The sequence below is a fragment of the Anopheles arabiensis genome, chromosome 3, assembly GCF_016920715.1.
Source record: "Anopheles arabiensis isolate DONGOLA chromosome 3, AaraD3, whole genome shotgun sequence".
In the NCBI taxonomy this organism is placed as follows: domain Eukaryota; kingdom Metazoa; phylum Arthropoda; class Insecta; order Diptera; family Culicidae; genus Anopheles; species Anopheles arabiensis.
The window spans coordinates 31176419-31190890 of record NC_053518.1 but is presented as its reverse complement, the minus strand read 5'-3'; the positions used below and the strand labels follow the sequence as shown (position 1 = coordinate 31190890).

At 46.0% G+C, this 14472-nt stretch overlaps 1 protein-coding gene across 1 annotated transcript; it reads right to left on the bottom strand.

The window, feature by feature from the left end:
* Positions 1-401: 401 nt before the first annotated feature.
* Positions 402-8494, bottom strand: LOC120905135 (eukaryotic peptide chain release factor GTP-binding subunit ERF3A). The gene is made up of 9 exons (XM_040315913.1): positions 7219-8494; positions 4978-5169; positions 4734-4880; positions 4290-4638; positions 3937-4210; positions 3759-3845; positions 3481-3657; positions 3232-3400; positions 402-3150 (listed from the first exon to the last, which is right to left on the bottom strand). The coding sequence occupies exons 1-9, from the start codon at positions 7601-7603 to the stop codon at positions 3107-3109; spliced, it is 1824 nt and encodes a 607-aa protein (XP_040171847.1). The 5' UTR covers positions 7604-8494; the 3' UTR covers positions 402-3106.
* Between the last annotated feature and the right edge of the window lie 5978 nt (positions 8495-14472).

Below are 14472 nucleotides of genomic sequence, written 5' to 3'. Positions count from 1 at the left end.
AAAAACAGAACGAAAACTGGTTAATTAATACAATTCCAAAAATTGCAAACGAAATGTTTCAAAACCAAAATAATATCCAGTAACAAGTGTTATGCACTAGTAGTATTATCATTGAAGGATGTGTGTTTGTTTATCGTCTGTTTTGATTAGATGAAGAGTAGCTACGTGTTCCTGTCTAGTAGCGGGGCGGGGGATGATGATGATGTGGAACAGCTTAGCTTGACTTTTACGTTGGCGAGTGTCTCTTTTTCTTTTTTGTATCCCCCTCAATTATTCTCTTTTTTTGTTTGTAACTGTTCCCTTTTCTCATTTCCTTTTTATAGAGTCGCAATTTTAAATGCACCAAACAATGCGAAAACATCTTCCAAAGCAATGCACGTGAAAGTGGAACCGTTTAGTAATTGGAGGAAAAGATAGGGCTTATTCCAAAAAGAAAAAAACAAATCAAAATCAATTATTTCGTCGACATCATTCGAATATCCTACTAACAACACACACTGTCTTCGCGTTGAATGCAAAACCGTTAATCACTTAGCTTAGCCGTTAGGGTTGAACCAACGCAAATGAAATGAGCAACAAATGTAAGAAATGCATCATTCCGAGTTAAAAAAAAAAACAAACGAATAGAAGAAACCTTGCTTTCGATTAATACAATAATGATCGATCGAGCTTCAAAAAACAATCGTAAAGTAACAATATTCCATACGGTAGTGTATATATCATCGTCGCCCTTCTTCCGAGCGCTATCCGTGTGTGTATGTGTGTTTTGCAAGTGTGTTAGTGCGTTCTTTTCTGTACTTTTGCGGTTTCTCTGTTTCCCTTCCTCTCTTTTTTTGGCTATATAGCTCTTCCTGCCCACTAGCCAATTGCTTACAATGTAAATCTCGCTGCTACTGCTACTACTACTGCAGCTTCACCTATAATCTTCCCCACTCTATCTCTCTCTCTCTCTCTCTCTCTTTTGCTCTTGATTTGCGTTGCTTTGCTTCGCGTGTGTTTCCTTTGCGTTGGGGACACGATGGGGGAAAATTATTCAAAAGTAAAAAGGAAGAAAAAACAAACAATCAAAAACTTCATTTAACAGGCGGCGACTTTAAAAGTTCTCTTCAGCTGGCGGCGCGGGGTGTTTAGAAGGGAAATGCTCTTATTGTGTATAACGCGCGCTTTGTTTCGCTCTCTCTCTGTATTTCTCTCCATCCCGTTTACATTAATAAATGTCCTTTTTCTTGTATCACTCTGCACATATTTGTTTTCTTTTTTTTTGCGGCTGCTTAACTGTTTCTTGCTGCCGTTTATTCTTCAACCGATTCCGGTTCCGGTGATTGCTTCGAAATATCGTACCCTTCCATCATTCTAGCTCGTTCTCTCTGCCTCTGTCTGTTCCGGTTCAGCAGTACTCTATATGTGGCTGGACATATTTATCCATAACTGCACGTACATTCCACACACACACACACACACGCACGCGCGCGTGTACACACGTACATACAGTGCACTCCTCTTGTCCCGGTTACAGTGTTACATTATCAAGTTTAATATTATTGTTCCTGATGCGTATTAGCTGCTGCGTGGTGATACTCTTCTACCGACTCCTCTTCCTGCCTGGCAACCACGTACGAGAGGGAAGCTCTCGTCCCGTCTCGCTCTTCCTACATGCGCCCCCCACACACACACGCACGCACACACTCATACACTTTCGTTACGCTACACGCGTGTCGCGCTACATTCAGTCCACGTGGCGCGCGCACACGCTGGGCACCATGTTTATGTTTGCCGTCTGATTTTGTATTGGTTGATTAGTAGTGTTGTAGCCTTATAAGGTTTACCTCAGTACACAGCCCGGCAACTGGCATTGAATGAAGGTTTCGATTTGCAATTGTGGTGTTCTTGTTTTGTTTTCTCATCATTTACTTGCTACTGAGAGTTTTGTTGCTCGCCATTAGAAGCGATTGCTGCGCATTACGTTATTAGGTTTCTGGTATGTTCATTCGAACCTGCAGGACACTTGCTTTTGCGTGATTGCGGCTGCGAATTGCATATCAAACTGGCTGGCTGGGTGCCATCCTTTCCTGTTTTTTTTTTTGTTCCTATCCAGCATTTGTATATCCACCAATATAGCGTGTGCTCATCAGTCCGTTGGAGTTGCCCTATTTGGAAGGAAGCTGACGAGGGGGAGGGGTGGGGATGTTGGGTGTAAAAAATGCCTGTACACATGGGTTTGCGGTTCCCTCCTAAAAGGGGAGCTGTGGTACGCGTCGTCTGCTAATGCTGCTGGACAGAGGCTAATTCGCTGGCTTGTTCACTTTGTTTTGTTTATGCTCTACTGCTTTGTTTCTCTTTTCTTGTGTGTGTATATTCGATTGCGATTGGTTCGATTTTTGTCTGTAAGTGTATATGCGTGTTTTTGTTTGTTTTTACTTTACTTTGCGCAAATATAGCTATAATACGGGGTTTAGTTGAAGCTTGCGGTCTCTTCTACGCACACTCCTCCTCTTCTACTCTCTTTTTCTCGCTTCCTCTTCCTAGTAATGGCAGAATCGTATTGGTACAGTCTAGTTTCGGGGAGTTCAATTCCACCCATCTCCAACCCAAAGCGGCGGGGTTCGTGGCAACAACGAGAGGTAAGAGAGATTTTGAGAATGCGTAAGAAGAAGTAGGAGCCGAACATACACACACACGCATACCGCCAACAGGAGAAAAGGGGGAAGAGAAAGCGACAGATTAACAATAAGAACCTCGAACAAGATTGTCCGCGAAACGGCATTTTGGTTAAGGGCGGTCGTAGGTTAAACGGGTTTGCTTCAATATGCGTTTGAACGGTGCGTAGCGCAACAACGAGCGGAAAGTGGTGGCGCGTTGTGGTTGGCGTGTGACTGCAATGGCTGTAACAGTGTGTGGTTGTGTATGTATGTGTGTACGCGCGCGTGTGTATGTGTGTGTCGTGAGTGTATGCGTGGTGTATTTGTGTGTACGGTCGCGGTATGTTTGGATGATTAAAGGACACTGTTTCTTTGCTTCTTCTCTCTTCTTCTTCTTCTTCGCTGCCCAATCAAACGAGATGTTCGTGAGTCGTCGGGTTGCATTAGAGGGGGAGCTTGGTCACATTTTACTCCACAACCTTCAGCACCTTTCCGATAGCGATAGTTTTATCTGCGAGGAGTATAGAGAGATAGAGAGAAAAAATGAGAAAAACGGTTCTAAAATGCTCTCGGACCCTTATTCCACACTTACTTTCATCTCGAAGCGTGAAGCGACCCATCTGGGGGAATAGTTTAAACTGCTCTAAGCATATCAATCCGGAGCATTCAATCCTCATAATGGCGACCTGATCCTGCTTTACGAAGCGCGGCCTTGTCTTGGATTTTTCCCCCGTCTTCTTATCAACTAAACAAATAAGAGCCTGGAGAGAAAAAAGGGAACACACACACACACGTGAGTATGGTCACACATTTGGGACACACAGCAAGCGCATGAACTAACCTTAACAGTAATTTCCTCAGCGGCACAGTGTATATGCATCACGGCCGAGTATCCTGCACAAATGATTGACTTGTGTTCTAGGATGACCACCTGTGCGTCGAAAATCTTGCCCGTCTTGATCGGATTGGAAGCGTCGCACAGGACAAATCCGGGCGAGACGTCCTCCTCTTCTATGCCCTATGGAAGGAATGAAAACGAGAGAGAGAGAAAGCAAAAGAATTTGATTTAAGTAAAATAAGCTCAGGATGGCAACACGTGCGATCACCGCCAACACTTACCTTTACTTTGATTTTCACATTTTCGCCTGGCCCCACCGACGTTACCTCCTCGTCGTCCGACCACAGCTGATCGACGCACACTTGCGTCTATAGAAAAAAAAAGGATAGAAAATGTATAAGAAGCACTTAAAATTGTGCGCCTTCCGCACCAGCAACGCCTCCCCGGCTGCATACTCACTCTATTAGGCATCACTAGCAAGTTCGTGCCCTTCTTTGCCACGCCCGATTCCACCTTGCCCATCAGCACCGTGCCCATGTCCTTGTACTTGTCGACGATTGGCATGATGAACGGGCCGTCCGTTTTGCGGTTGAGCGACGGCAGCTCGTCAATGAACGGAATAAAGGCCGGCCCCTGGTACCACGGGCACGTGGACGCATCGATTGGCTCCCGCAGTCCCTGTCCGGTAATGCCCGAAACCGGCATGAACGTAAGATCCTTCAGTGGATTAAATCTGCCAATGGAAGAGAACGGAAGAAACAAAAATCGTAAAAATGGGGACCATTTTCCGCCCGCCTCTCACACAACCTTACCCTAGTTTCTTGAGGTATGGTAAGATTTTGTCTTTGCATTCGCTGTAGCGCTCAAGGTCCCAGTTGACCGTCGGGTCGTCCATCTTGTTCACCAGCACGACCAGATGCTTGACGCCGGCCGTCTTCGCCAGCATCGCGTGCTCCCGCGTCTGCCCGCCCCGATCGAACCCGGTCTCGAACTCGCCCTTGCGCGCCGAGATGACCAGCACGGCCAGGTCGGCCTGGGCCGCACCGCCAATCATGTTCGGCACGAAGCTCTTGTGCCCGGGTGCATCGAGGATGGTGAAATGTTTCTTCTCAGTCTCAAAATAGGCACGACCAACTTCCACCGTCTTTCCCTTGTCACGTTCTGTGCGAGGGGGAGGAGAACAAGGAAACACACACATTTTAAGCATCATTGCAGTGTTCGCGATGCGCCAAGTCAAACAACAACAACAATCGTACCTTCCTGATTCGTGTCGAGCGCCCACGATAAGTACCAGCTTTCTCGCGACTTTTCGCGCGCCTCCCGTTCGTACTTTTCGAGCGTTCGTTTGTCCACCATGCCGGTGAGTGACATGATCTGTCCGCCGATCGTAGATTTACCCGCATCTGGAAGACACACGAAAGAACAAGTCGTTTAATAAAAGCTCTTCTGATGAAAAACAACGATTTGGCTTCCTTCCCCGACGCCACCCGTTACACCTACCGACATGACCGATGAACACCACGTTCACATGTTCCTTTTTGCTTCGGCTTTCCTCCACCTTCGGGGGCTTCTTTTTCGACACCTTCGGTGCCGTCTCGCCGTCCGCCTCGACATCGTCCAATTCCATTTCCTCATCTTCCGGCGTCAGGATCGAGTCCTCCTCCGCGTCCCAGCTGTCCAGCGGTTCACTTTCTAGATGGAGAAAAGGCACAGAAAAGCATATTAATAGAAAAAAGGGGGAAAAACAACACCTACAAAAAGAGAACAGCAAGCTCCCGCGCGGGATGGTAAACATTGCGACTGAAGTGCGTCAAACCACCCACTGGGGTTCATCTGCTTCGTGCCCGCCGTACCAGGTAGGTCGGTTTGGCAAGTAACAAACACACACACACACGCACGCACACAGCTACCAACAAACAATTAATATCATGCTGTCTGGCGCGTCCTAATTGGGTCGCCAGTCTGCAGTGGAGCAGTTCGGACAGCTTGAAATTGATTCATTCTCTGCCTTGCAGGACCACCAACACAAACACGCACATAGGACGTATTTTTCCTATTTTAAAAACGCATTTATAGCTTTTTTCCCCTTTTCGGGCACAGGGGGGAAGAATTCTAATCGCAAAAAAACAAAAATTCTTCCCTCTCCAAAAAAAGGACATCCTTCACATACATGCAGCGCCGGTTTCAAAACTACGGTCACCGTCCGGAATTGAGGTCACCAAGCAGGACAGTGGGCACTAATGGGGTTGCCACGTGGGTGTGAGTGGTTTGATAGGAACAGGACACGCGGTGGTGTCGGTGTGTGGCATATGGCATCGATTTTTATTCAATCAGTAGCTAAAACACCACAAAAACACACAGCCACACACACACACCTTGCTACCAAAACTTTGCACACGTTGGTGGGGGTGTTGGCGGCAGTGGGAGAGTGTGGCCGAGCGAAAGCACTCCCGCAAACGAGGAACTCCGTTCCGAAGACGCAGCCCTTTCGACTTCCCACGGTGTTCAGTTGAATGATTAATGTGGAAAGCGGGCGAGAAGTGGGCCACACAGACACACACACACTGCTGCAGATGAAGATACGACATGCACAAAGGATTACCATTGTATAGAGCAGCAAGAACAGTAAAGAGTTAAGCCGATTGCTCCTTGCAGTGGCAAACGTCACGATGGGTTAACTTTTGTCCTTTCGCTCAATTCGTCTCAATTTGCGAAAGTCAAGACGGCAGCAGCAGGTAGTGTATACAGGACAAAGCATAGAATTTCAGCCACATACTGATGACATCATCGGGTCAGGGTGGACCATGTCGTGCCGCCGAAACCATTCGAAGGTTCCCGGGCAAGCCCTTTTAATGAAATTTCGTTTCGCTAATGGTTCGAGTGTTGAGGATTGCGGTTTTGAAGGGTTTTGCTGATCTGTACTACAATTTAGTGACAATGTTGTCCCATTCTTCTCTACCATCAATCCCTATCCCTGTTTCTTAAGCTACTACAGAGAGCCTGCTTTACGCCTTATTTCGGCACAATTGCCCTTAAGACGTGTTTTGACATATTTTCCAATGCTGCATTCAAGCATGCTTTCTGTGCGCGATGATTCATCGTTCACTGTCCGCCCTTCCTTCCTTAGTAGGCTCAAAAAACTGCACACGGAGAGAAAGAGAGCCTAATTCGTCTGCTGGAGAGCACGAAACAGGCCCGTGTCCGTCAAAGGTTGGTCATCGCATGGATGACTGCAGAAAACAACAAACTGGCGCCTCTAACATTGGGACCTTAGAAGTGTTTAAGCGCCACCGCCCACTGACGGGGCAGAAGCGTGTGCCCATTCATAAAAGGTTCCACCCTCCCTTTAACATAGGGGGTGGTGAAAAGGGGGATGCAGATGGAAAAGCCACCCAGCATAGGCAACATAGCCGGTACAGGCAGTGTTTCCCGATCCGTTGGTGTGCAACTTGGACAAATTGTGTATGTGTGACGGAAGCTCGTTTGACACATCACCGGTGAGCGAGCGAGAAGGCACGAGTGTAGGTCGCTCTTTGCGCTCCCCTCCTTCGTGCGGTTGGGAACGGAACGTCACGCGAGTGTTTCACCGCCCCATCGATGGTTCCTTGGATCGTTTCTCCTTTTGGTGTGGAACATTTTTTCAACCCCTCCTTGTCTGGCCTGCAGACACACTCTAACAAACCGGAGGAGCACAGCCGGGTTACGGTCAAACGTATTGGCGGCATTGCTTCCTGTCATTACCATTGTTTTCTGGCATCTGGACCGGATCGGCGTCCCTTTCCATCGGTGTCGGGGCTGACGAAGATGGCGGCGTCGGTGTGGCAGCGGTGGACGTCGGAGTGGTGGCACCGCCACCACCGCCACTGCCGCCGCCTCCGCCGCCTCCGCCGCTGCTGCTTCCGGCGCTCGACGTGGCGGACGATGCGGTCGCCGGCAGTGCGGTGGCCGCGGCCGGGGCCGTCGGCGAGCCCGCCGGCGATGTGCCGGATGGGGCGGCAGTCGCCGCCGCCGCCGTCTGCACCGCTGCCGGTGCGGGCGAGAATTTGCCCGGCACGAACTCCATCGCGTTCACGTTCAGCGTGCTCAGCTTCTTCGCCACCTCGTTGCTATCGCTATCCTGTGCCATTTTTGCCAACCGCTCACTCACTTCTATATATTCACTGCCACTCACTTCCACTCGTGTACACGCACGCACGGTCGAGTCTCACACGTAACACAGTGCTTTAGCCGGGTTAAGCCGCGCCGGACGGGGGGAGGGAGGCGAGGGAGAGCAGGTTTCCCTGTGATGAAAGTGCACTTTGCGTTGCCTTTCTTGGGCGGCGGCGGTGGGATGCGGGATGTGAAGGTGCTTGTCTTGCACCGGAATTTCACTTTACCCACACACACACACACACACGCACGTACGCACTTATAGCTCCGCACACATACACTGGCGCGCGCGAAACGGTGGTGCGTGTGCAACGTAACCTGAGCGCTCTCGAAGCGCGACAGACGAACAGTCGAGCAGGGTGTGTGAGTAAGAGAGAGAGAGGGAGGAGAGCACACTCTCTACGGCGGAACCGAAACTCGGAAACGGAAGCAAACGGAAACACCGTAGAAAACCCGCGACGGCAGGATACCGGAGAGCAGGCGCACACACGTTCGGTGTCTTTCTTCCTTACGGTCGGGTGTTCTCCAACACACCAGTCAGCCCCACTGCGAAACGCGGCACACACACATACACATTGGCCGAACGTGCGAGACCGATCAAGCAAGACCCGCCGACGTGGTACGTTTTTCGCGGACGGGAGGAGGGCACTAACGCAAAAAAGGAATAAAACCGAGGAAAACTAATCGGCCAAAAAACCTAGAGAACGTAACACTGCGCCTAAGGGACACGCGGGCAGCGGTTTCGACCACTTCCTGGACGCTCCAGCTTTCGCTCGCTTCGGGGCAGGGTGCAGAAAATCTCGAAAAATTTCGCTGCAACCACGCGCTTCCACTTTGCAACCAATGAAAGGGGGGAGGTCTTTTTTGTTCTTGTCTTTCGACGTGCGACAGTGTCACAAGGTGCATTGCAGCAAGGTGTGCGGCAGTGTCAAAATTTGACGTGCCGATACAGTAGAAGCCGCCTGGCTGGGCAAATCGTGTCAAAGGTGGGTTATTATTTAAAGTGGAGGGGAAATTTCCGTTAGAACACATGCGCAGGAGTGAAAACCCCCAATCGAACGCGTGGCGATACAATAAATGTTTTACAAAGAGAGTAGAAACAATGGTATTATATATCAGCACAATTTGATTGTTTCATTCCATTTTTAGAAATCGTGATGTTCATGGAATTAATATTCGTTTTGCGGGAAAGAAAAAAACGAGGCACTACGGATGCTTTAAATATGTGCACAAATGAATACTCACACTGATATATGTTGGATGAAGATGATAAAAAATATCTTTAATAACTTGTTTTACTGCTGGAAATAATTTTGCTTTTGACGATTTCGCTTTCAAATAATGAAGTGTGTGATCAAGGTCACCATTTGAGTTAAGATGTAGGGGCGGAACATTTTCGACATTGTTTGAGATATCTGTTTCACCAAAATTTTGGTTAAGCTCATGCTGATGTGAAAAGATTTTTAATTTTATTTAGTTTCTTTTTCACTCAGTAGGAAGTACTTCGGCTGTATTGCTTAATGTATGGTATTGTTTATTGTTGAAGCTTATTGGACATAAATACTGTTACTACGGCGAGCGGATCTGTGGGCCACGCGAAGGATGCGGCCTTGTAAATCAAACCCGCTCGGGTAACAGCGATCTTCTCAACCGTTCAACACCAATAATTAACCTTCCCGCTAGTTGCTCTCTCAAGTAATTTGAGGAGCCTATGCCGCAGAAGGGGGTGAAGAGGGATGAGAGATTTCTTTCTGATCCGAATATGCAAAAATAAAAAAGAAGTTTCTTAGAGTTGCAAAATCCGAATGATTATTTATTGAAAGTTCGGTCCCTTTTATACCCCCTGTTGGATATCACAGTACACATGTACAACCATATAGAATAGTTATTGTACGATCGTAGTATACATTTATAACCTTATAGAATAGTTAGTTGGAATAAAGCTATTAATCTGAACACATCGTAGTCTGGCAACTAAGTATATAACAATTGGCGACGAGGATGGGATGAACTAAAAGCAAGAATGTCTCTCGAAAATCAGAACATTCAATTAGAGATTTTGAAGGCTCTGCAGAAGCTATCAGAAACATCAACGGGTACAAATAATACGGAACGATTCGTGGCAATGAACATGACCGAGTTTACTTTCGATCCAGAGAACGGAGGAACTTTTCAAAAATGGTTTCGACGTTATGAAGATTTGTTCGAGTCGGATGCCAAAGAACTCGAAGATGTCGCTAAGGTCAGGCTTTTACTGAGGAAGTTGGATGCACAAGCACACAACCAGTACACCAATTACATCCTCCCGAAACTTCCAAAGGAGCTAACTTTCAAGGAAACTGTGCAAACATTATCGAAAATTTTCGGGTCGCAGAGTTCACTTTTTAGCAGACGTTACCGTTGTCTTCAGCTCGTCAAAACCGAAGCAGATGACATTATTAGTTACGCGGCGAAAGTGAACCGGGCTTGTGAAGATTCAGAATTCCACAACATGAAGGCTGACCATTTCAAGTGTTTAGTATTTATTTGTGGATTGAAAGGTCAAACCTACGCAGACATACGAGCCAGACTACTCTGTCGCATTGATGCCGAAACTGCAGATGCACCCATTACACTGCAAAATTTGGTTGACGATTTCCAAAAACTCGTCAATTTGAAAGCAGATACTTCCATAGTTGAGCAACAGCCAAACTCATCTACAACGGTAAACGCCCTACATGAGAAGACAGAACATCACCATCACGAACAGTATCGACAGCGGTATCAAGAATCAAAAACATCAGAGCAACCTCGCAGACCATGCTGGCGTTGCGGTCAAATGCACTTTGTTCGAGATTGCCAATACTCGACACACCAGTGTAGAAAATGCAATCGTGTTGGTCACAAAGAAGGCTACTGTGGATGTTTTTCAAAATTCAAACCTGCCGGGGAGGAGAAGACTAACACGAAACCATCAACAAGTGATCAAGGAAAACTGAATGCCAGAGGTGTCTATATTGTCAATCACATCACTCAACACTCCAGCAAAAGAAAATTTGTTCCTGCAACCATCAACGGTGTTACAATCAATCTGCAGCTCGACACAGCAAGTGATATTACGGTGATTTCACAACAAACATGGCAAAAGTTGGGCTCACCGAACATCCAACCAGTGACGATTCAGGCCATCAATGCATCTGGTAAGCCACTCCATTTATCGGGCGAATTCCAGTGCACCATCAACATCAACGGCCAGACCCAACAAGGCAGGTGTTTCGTCACTACAGCAGTTAACCTAAACTTGCTAGGGATAGAATGGATTGAACTATTCGAGCTTTGGTCCATTCCAATCGATACGATTTGTAATCAACTAACAACAGAATCGATCGACCAGCAGATGCGAGAAATTCAAGCGAAGCATGCGGATGTTTTTAAGGATACATTGGGGCATTGCAAGAAAACTAAGGTTAAGCTTTACCTCAAATCAAACGCAAAGCCTGTTTTCTGCCAAAAGCGTCCTGTACCTTTTAACACAATACCTTTGGTTGATGCCGAACTTACTCGATTGCAAAACTTGGGCATAATTGAAACTGTCGATTTCTCCGAGTGGGCAGCTCCAATTGTGGCGGTGAGGAAACCGAATGGACGTGTTCTAATATGTGCCGATTATTCAACAGGATTGAATGCTGCGTTGGAGGCAAACCATTATCCATTGCCAACACCAGAAGAAATTTTCTCGCAACTTAACGTCAACCGTCTCGCACCAGGGGTAAAATCAGCACCAGGAGCATTCCAACGCCTCGTAGATGGAATGATAGCTGATATTCCTGGGGTGCGATCATTCATTGATGATGTTATTGTTTTCGGCAAGGATATGAAATCACACAAGGATTCACTCAACACCTTGTTCGCACGTCTTAAGGAGTACGGATTTCACGTAAAAGCCGAAAAATGCCATTTTTGCAAGACTCAACTTGTGTACTTGGGACACGTTGTAGATAAGCATGGTATTCGTCCAGATTCCGAAAAGATCAAGACAATTGCTTCGATTCCACCACCAAGCAATGTGTCCGAGCTACGATCTTATCTTGGAGCAGTGAATTTTTACGGAAGATTCGTTCGTAACCTGCACGAATTACGTTACCCTATGGATCAGCTGCTTAAGAAGGAATCGAAATGGAAATGGACGCCAGAGTGTCAGGAAGCATTCGTCAAGTTTAAGGAAGCACTTCAGTCACATTTGCTCCTAACGCACTACGATCCAAAACTTCCGATCATCGTTGCTGCGGACGCATCAAACACAGGAATTGGTGCAGTCATTTTTCATCAATTTACTGATGGAAAAATGAAAGCAATTCAACACCCGTCACGAACACTTACACCCGCTGAACAGAACTATGGACAACCAGAAAAAGAAGCTCTCGCATTAGTTTACGCAGTATGCAAGTTTCACAAATACTAGCTTGGACGTCATTTCACTTTGCTCACGGATCACAAACCATTACTTTCAATTTTTGGTTCAAAAAAAGGTATACCACTTCATACCGCTAACCGTTTGCAAAGGTGGGCACTTACCATGTTGAATTACGATTTCGAAATTCAATACGTGTCCACACAAGATTTCGGATGCGCAGATCTTTTATCACGATTGATTGACCGAAATAAGCAGCCGGAAGAAGAGTACGTAATTGCAACACTGACTTTAGAAGATGACCTTTCGAGCATTCTGTCCGATACATCACAGAAGGTTCCGATTTCATTTCAAGCACTCCGTAAAGCAACCGCTTCAAGCTCAACACTACAAGCAGTCTGCAAATTCATTCGTGAAGGTTGGCCGAATTGTTCCACTAATCTTCCAACTGCAATCCAACCTTACTACGCGAGGCGCGAATCATTATCAATAGTCCAAGGATGCGTTATGTTTGGTGACAGAGTTGTTGTACCAAATATATTTCACGAAAAAAAATCCAACAATAATTTCATCGAGGACACCCAGGGATAGTTCGAATGAAGTCAATCGCTCGAAGCTATGTTTACTGGCCTGGTATTGATAAAGAAATCGAGGATTTTGTTAAATGTTGTAGTCCGTGTGCAATTACAGCGAAAACACCGACAAAGACAACTTTGGAATTTTGGCCCATACCATCAAAACCATGGTCCAGAGTACACATTGACTATGCAGGCCCAGTAGACGGATTATACTTCCTTGTAATCGTGGATCCACACTCGAAATGGCCGGAAGTTTACGCTACCAGATCAATAACCGCGAGAACAACAATAAGAATTTTGAAACAAATTTTCGCAACTTTCGGAGTGCCAGAAGTTCTCGTGTCTGATAACGGTACTCAATTTACCAGTTACGAGTTTAAGGAGTTTTGCGTTAGTCAAGGCATCAACCACTTGCGCATTGCTCCATATCATCCGCAATCCAACGGGTTAGCTGAACGATTTGTGGATACACTGAAACGAAGTATTCAAAAAATTCGCAAGGGAGGGGAATCTCTCGAAGATGCACTAACCACTTTCCTTCAAGTATATCGAACCACACCATCTGGAGATTTGGATGGAAAAGCTCCTGCTGACATTATGTTCTCTAGACCATTACGAACTATATCGTCGCTCCTCAAACCAAGCGAGCACGGAAATGTTGAGCCGAGGAACAGAATGAAGGAAGCCGAATTTTTCAACAAAAAGCACGGGGCAGTGAAACGATGTTATCAACAGGGCGATGCTGTTTATGTCAAGATATATCGTAGAAACTCCTGGCAGTGGGAAGCAGCAACCGTAATCGACAAAATCGGCAACGTTAATTATAACGTTTTCCTTAAAGAAAAACAGCAGTTAGTACGATCACACACCAACCAGCTGAAATCTCGATTGGCAAACGGGCAAAACATGGCAGAATTTTCAACACCACTATCTGTACTGCTTGATGATTTTGGTTTGAAAACACCTTTACCGTCAGACCAACAATCAACGTCGTCACAGTTTGTTTCCTGTGATGAACTTGTAACAACATCAAGCGATACTGAACTAGCATCTCAGACACTCTGTTCAACTCCAGATCATTCTGAATTGGGTAACATTAGTTTCGAAAATGACAACGCAGAAGAATCCGAGGGAGAAGAACCAGTTGTTCAACAGCAAGAGCAGCAATCATCAATTTTGGAAAGAAGTCGAAGAGTTATCAAATTACCAGAACGGTTCAAATCTTACTGGATGCCGAATCCATAAGGGGGGAGATGTTGGATATCACAGTACACATGTACAACCATATAGAATAGTTATTGTACGATCGTAGTATACATTTATAACCTTATAGAATAGTTAGTTGGAATAAAGCTATTAATCTGAACACATCGTAGTCTGGCAACTAAGTATATAACACCCCCGGAAGCCCCTACAATTTTTAGGGTGTTAGTTTATCCTTTCCGAGGATAATAGTACATAAGTGTACGTACGCGTGAGTGCCGCATGTTAGTGTTTGTGACACATTTTTATTCCGCTTTTACACGTAGCGTTCCCGGTTTCTAGATTAAGGTGATCGCGCACCACGCGAAATACAGTTTGAGACATTTTGAATAATCGCACGCGTAACAAATACAGTACGTGTAACTGAATGCTTTAGTAATTTTCTTCAATTTTGGTATTCTTGCATAGAGAGAAGGAAAGAGAAAACACTGTAAAAGAATGTATGATGGCTGATGGCTTTTTACGAAAGTATTAAGGTTACATGGGTGCAAATTGACGAAAAACTAAACTAGAACCTGTAATCAATAAGAAAATAATTCTTCCACGATGATACTGGATTCTTAATTTTTGATTTTGATCTTCCTTCCATGGAAATAAATGAGTAGTCAACACAAA